The 6,085-nt window shown below is 40.5% G+C and overlaps 1 protein-coding gene across 1 annotated transcript; it reads left to right on the top strand.

The window, feature by feature from the left end:
- The first annotated feature begins 3,299 nt into the window (after nt 1-3,299).
- Nucleotides 3,300-6,012, top strand: LOC138675212 (E3 ubiquitin/ISG15 ligase TRIM25-like). Its single transcript, XM_069763251.1, has one exon. The coding sequence runs from the start codon at nt 3,315-3,317 to the stop codon at nt 4,947-4,949; it is 1,635 nt and encodes a 544-aa protein (XP_069619352.1). The 5' UTR covers nt 3,300-3,314; the 3' UTR covers nt 4,950-6,012.
- The last annotated feature ends 73 nt before the right edge of the window (nt 6,013-6,085 follow it).

Raw genomic sequence — 6,085 nt, 5'->3', positions numbered from 1 at the left:
GATAAGTGCCTACCCATGGGTTTTTCTTTGTCCTGTTTTTATTTTGAAAGTTTTTCCTCTTTTCTTCATTGGGTTATAGAAGAGAGTTGCAAGGACGTGGGTATTCTCCACTATTTAGACGATTTTTTGTTTATTGGTCCTTTCGGCTCCCCCGCATGTGAAAATGCCCTTAACAAATTTATTCAGATGTGCGATTTTTTCGGGGTTCCTATTGCTCACGAAAAGACAGTTGGTCCTTCCAGAATAATTGAATTTTTGGGAATTACTTTGGATTCCCAAAAAATGGAGTCGCGTCTTCCTATGGAAAAAGTTTTGAAACTTCGCGTTGCTTTGTCTGAATTTTTGTCAAAAGAGAAGGTGACGCTTAAAGATCTTCAGTCATTGCTTGGATTATTGAATTTTGCAGTTCGAGTTATCCCCATTGGTCGGGTTTTTTGCAGAAGTTTATATGATGCCATCAAAGGCGTATCTTCACCTCATTGTCATATCAGGATTCGTTCTGATCTCAAAGAGGATGCTAGATTATGGCTCTCCTTTCTGTCGGAATTTAATGGCAGATCTTTGTGGCAGTCATCCTTTGTAGCAGCTGATTCTTTTCCGTTGGTTTTTTCTTTTGACAAGCAGCTCGGCAGTAGCATTTTTTGTATTTCTCATTGGACCTCTTTCCAATGGCCTTCATGTTGGGTATCTGAGCGTTTGGTTTGCAATTCAGCTCTCCTTGGGGGTCGCTAATGCAGAACTCTAGAATTTTATTTTTTTCCTCTAACCAAGCGGTAGTTTTTGCCATTAATACTTTGTCTTAAAAAAATAGCTAAAATCTTGAGACAATTGGTGTTCCTATGTCTTAAATGTAATATATGGCTGAAGGCTACTCTAGTTCAGAGTAAATTTTTAGGCTTGACGGACTCTTTGCTTAATCGTCAGTGGTCACATTTTTTTCTGCAGGTTCCCAAGGCGGACCCAGAAGCAACCTTCTTATCTCCTGCAATATGGGACGGGTTTACAATTTAATGCCACATTTTATTAAAAATTCATTATCTGTGAGATCGTGGGCTGACTATTCAGCCGCATGGCGTAAATGGAATAATTTTTGCAATTTGAATTGTTATGACCCATTGGTTCCTAACTCAACAGCAGCATTGAAATTTGCTGCTGACATGGCTCAAATGGGTCTGTCTTATTCAGCTATAGCTAAATGCCTTGCTGGGGTTTCTTTTTTCCTCAAACTTTCTGGCAACATTCCATTAACAAGTTTCTTTGCAGTGGAACAGTTTTTGAAGGGCCTCAAAAAGTCCAATTTTATACCTGATGCTAGAAGGCCTATATCTTTGGCTCTTCTCAAGGATTTATGCTCTAGCCTCACTTACGTTTGTGTAAATTCTAATGAGGCCCTTTTATTCAGCGCAATTTTTTCTCTGTCCATTTTTGGTGCGCTTCGCATTGGTGAGGTAGTTTCTGCCAAAAAAACTGAACCCTCCGGGCTCATGTTATTAGATGTTCAAATTCACGAAGCTTTTTTAACTCTTTTTATTAGAAAATCTAAGACAGATCAGTTAGGTAGAGGTGCTAGGTTGAAAATTCACTCTGCCTCTGATCCGTCCATTTGCCCTGTCAATTTGATGTCTAATTGGATTAAAACTAGACCTTTAATTGAGGGCTCATTATTTATTCATAGAGATCTATCACCGGTTACAGTATTTCAATTTAATTCTGTTTTGAAAAAATGTCTGAATTTTTTGAATCTGAAGCATCTCAAAATTACTTCCCATTCTTTTAGAATTGGAGCGGCCACTGAGGCCGCAAGGGCTGGAATTTCTGAGTCTGGAATAAAGGAGATGGGTAGATGGAATTCCAAGAGGTTCAAACTGTATATTAGACATGATCTCTATGATTACTAATTTTGGTTTTCTTTTAGGTCCGTTAGTAATCTGGATAGTGGGACATTCTTTTGTCTTCTGGGCCCAGAAGAGGGCTAGTCAGCGAATTTACACAGAGAACTTATCTTTTAATCCTTCCAATATTCAGGTTTGGTGGTTTGGAGTTCGAGGTTTGAAATGGTTTTCAGTGGGAGAGCAAGTTAATAAATGGTTGATTAAGTATCCTTCTCCTGATTTGATCATTTTTCATGTGTCTGGGAATGATCTCGGTAAAATCAGGACTCTTGACCTGCTAGCATCCATGAGATCGGATTTTATTAGTATTAGGCAAATTTTGCCCCTTTGTTCTTTTGTTTTTTTCCGAGATCATCCCCAGACTATTATGGCATAACAATCATCTTTCTTTTCTTGATAAAATTCGGAGAAGAGTCAACAAATCTATGGAAAAATTCTTTCCTTTAATTTCAGGTTTCTCTTTTAGGCATAGGGATTTGGAAGGTTTTTTACCAGGCCTTTATAGGCCTGATTTAGTTCATTTATCGGATATTGGGTTGGATATTTTTAACCTTGACTTACAGTCAATAATAGAAAAATGGCTGTGTGGTTTTGGGGGGGCCTTGGCTCGCTGAGCCTTGGCCTGGTGGGAAAATCACCCATGTATGGGTGGATTGGTTTATTGGAGTAATATGGGAATTGAGTTTTTATTGAAGTATTTATTGGTATTTATTTATTTAACTTATGTAACCCTGAATAAACTACACGGCCATTTTTATCCAAAAAATTTAGTGTTTGTGTTTCTTTGTATGAATGGGTTTTGTGAGGCCATGTATGCAATGCATTATACCTGTCAGTGCTGCATTGCTGCAAGCCTCTTACACAATGCTCTAAGTATGGTCTAAGAGGCTTGTGGTAGCTGGGTGAACAGGATGTGGTCAGGACGACCCCTCATTGCCATGGCAACTATAGGGTCCTTGCGATAACTTTGCAGGGGCGCCAATCTGATGGGACAAGGAGCACCCCTCCCTCTCCCAGCCTCGTAAATGTTGCGATTGATATCGATCACAGCATTTAGAGGGTTAAATGGCCCCGAGGTTGTGCGCGCCCTGTACCTGTCCGTGATGTGGAAGGTCAGCTATGAGTTTATGTCATAGTTTTGCAATCAATTTATGTCATTTTGCGTGAACACTTTCCCCACCATGACGTATATTTATGTCAAATGTCGTGAAGGGGCTAATAAAAAAAAATACAGGGCCCAATAAAGGAAGTGATAAATTGCTGTAATTAGGGTCTTTGCCCCTACATCATGATTCTTTCAGGAGGGGTATCAAAAATCATCTGGTGCCAGATTCCCTTCAAGGAGTGTAGTGAATGGGTGTAACTACAACATTGCTAAGTATTGTGTAATAGACACTTTCAGTTTCATTTCTTCCGTCAGCCATGGCGTCTGCTGATCTGAGAGACGAGCTGCTCTGCTCCATCTGTTTATCTGTTTTTAAGGACCCTGTAATGCTGAGATGTGGACACAACTTCTGCCGGGTCTGTATTGGTCGTGTGCTGGATACACAGGACGGGTCTGGAGTTTATTCCTGTCCTGAATGCAGAGAAGAGTTTCAGGAGCGGCCGACACTGATGAGGAACATAAATCTCCATAATGTCACAGAACGTTTCCTGATTACTCAGCAAGAACGAGAGGAGATCACCGGGATCTGCTGTACTTACTGTGTGGACTCTCCGGTACCTGCTGTTAGATCCTGTCTACACTGTGAGGCTTCTCTGTGTGATAAACACCTGAGATCTCACAGCAAATCAGCAGAACACGTCTTATCTGATCCCAGCACTTCTCTGGAGAAAAGGAAATGTTCTGTCCACAAGGAACTTTTAAAGTATTATTGTACTCAGGATGCCGTCTGTATCTGTGTGTCCTGCAGTTTGATTGGGAAACATAATGGACATAAAATGGAGTCACTGGATGAGGCTTCAGGGAAGAAAAAGAAAATATGGAGAAATGTTCTCCAGAAACTGATCACAAAGAGAGAAAAGACTGAGGAAAGAGTCCGGAGTCTGGAGAAGAGCAGGAGAAAAGCTCAAGAAAAAGCATCTGGAGAAGCCGAGAGAGTCACTGCCCTGTGTACAGACATCAGGAGACGGGTGGACGACCTGGAGAAGAAGGTCCTGAGTGAGATCTCCAGGCAGGAGAAGGAAGAGTCACTGTCACTGTCTGCTCGGATCCATCAGCTGGAAATAAAGAAGGACGAGCTGTCCAGGAAGATGAGACACATTGAGGAGCTGTGTAACATGACGGATCCACTGACTGTCTTACAGGATCCAGACACCGGTGACTTGTGTGATCCTGAGGAGGAAGGAGGTGATGAGGACACAGGAGGACATGATAAACAGCTCCATGATGGAGATGATCTGGATGTGGCTGAGATCTCACACACATTACACACATTATGTGAGGTAATATCAGGTATAAGGAGCGGGATCTATGTGGAGGATCCTGCAGACATATTACTGGATATAACCACAGCTGCTAATTATATCCTTATATCAGACGACCTGAAAACTGCAACTGGGACACGAGAGAAGCAGAAACGTCCAGAAACAGCAGAGAGATTCCAGGATTATAATCAGGTGATGAGCAGGAGAGGATTTACCTCAGGACGACATTACTGGGATGTGGAGGGCAGGAGATCAAGGTGTTGGAGGGTGGGGATGTGTTATCCCAGTATGGACAGGAGGGGGCGCCAGTCAGTGATTGGAGATAATAACAAATCCTGGTGTTTGAGGAGATATAATAATAATCAGTATTCAGTGATACATGACAGTAAAGAGACCCCGTTACCTGACAAGATCTCCAGTGATAGAGTCAGGATATGTCTGGATTATGAGGCCGGGCAGTTGTCCTTTTATGATCTGTGTGACCCCATCAGACACTTACACACCTTCACTGCCACCTTCTCTGAGCCCCTCCATGCTGCATTATGTGTATTTTGGGTAAATATTTATGGGTGCTACATAGATAGCTCATTGAAGATAATAACTTACAAGAAATGCAACTTGAGAAAGTGAAGTTTTTGTAGTAAAATTTTTTACCATTTTCTATGCATTATCTAAATACAAAAAATTGAGTTTACACTTTGGCCGCGGAGCCTCAGTGAGACTGACTTACTGTTCTGCAGAAATCCCTTTCCAGCAGTCATTAAACCATCACAGACAGGATTACAATAAAGGTAACAGATGATACAGGATTCATGGTCGACAATAGGTGATGGACACAGCTGTAGACCTCTCTGCACAATGACCCCTGCACAGGCCACAGAGCACGATCACATTGTTCCTATAAAAGTCAGTACGTCACCTTCAGAACACAATTTCCTGTATCCAATGTGCATTATTATCTCGATTTAATTAGTTATAAATTATAGTCTAAAATTATACATTCACTTTAAGTAATAACACCCACGGTGATCAACTGATTGCTACATTGACTTTCTCTTAGAAAAGGGTTGTCTTCTTAGGACCAAGAGTGTACATGAGTATTTGCCATTATCATAACACTGATTTCTGCTGATTGATTTAATTTTGTTCATTTATAGGTCATATTGTTTTTGCTTTATTTAAAAAAAGTTTAAAAATAAGAAAAAGCGCTATATAATTCACAATATAACTATATACACATTGATGCTACTGGTGGAGTTTCACATCAAATTAATATATTGGGGTTTTTTGATTTTTTTTGTACATTTCCCACTTGAATATTTGATTTTGGAAAAGCTGGTTGACCACTCGACTGCTTTTAGAAATATGGTGTAGTTCTCCTGATAAGCTATGTCCCTTACCTCATGTACAGGGCATTGCTTTAGCTTAGGTTTCCATGGTTATAACGACTAGCAACTAACTGTCACTATATGAGTGGTCGTAACCATGGATACTTAAGCTACTGCAATGCCCTGCACGTGGGGTAAGCGACATAGCTAATCAGGTGAACTATACTATATTTCATATGGGAAGTATTTGCTAATATTGTTATTTTTAAACCTACTACGTAATGGAATAGGGTCTTGGAGATGGGAATACCCCTTTAGGGCATATGCCGCTTTATACATACAATCATGCTAATAAAGGTGATAAAAAGCTGAATAGTGTGGAGTTAGTGGTATAATGAGTGACACCCTAATGACAGCTGATACATTTTTGATTGCTGG

This window comes from Ranitomeya imitator, chromosome 4, assembly GCF_032444005.1.
Source record: "Ranitomeya imitator isolate aRanImi1 chromosome 4, aRanImi1.pri, whole genome shotgun sequence".
Classification (NCBI taxonomy): domain Eukaryota; kingdom Metazoa; phylum Chordata; class Amphibia; order Anura; family Dendrobatidae; genus Ranitomeya; species Ranitomeya imitator.
This window is presented reverse-complemented; position numbering and strand designations above follow the sequence as displayed.

Coding starts and splice junctions, on each gene's coding strand:
- LOC138675212 (XM_069763251.1), top strand. CDS start 3,315: ATGGCGTCTGCTGATCTGAGAGACGAGCTGCTCTGCTCCATCTGTTTA.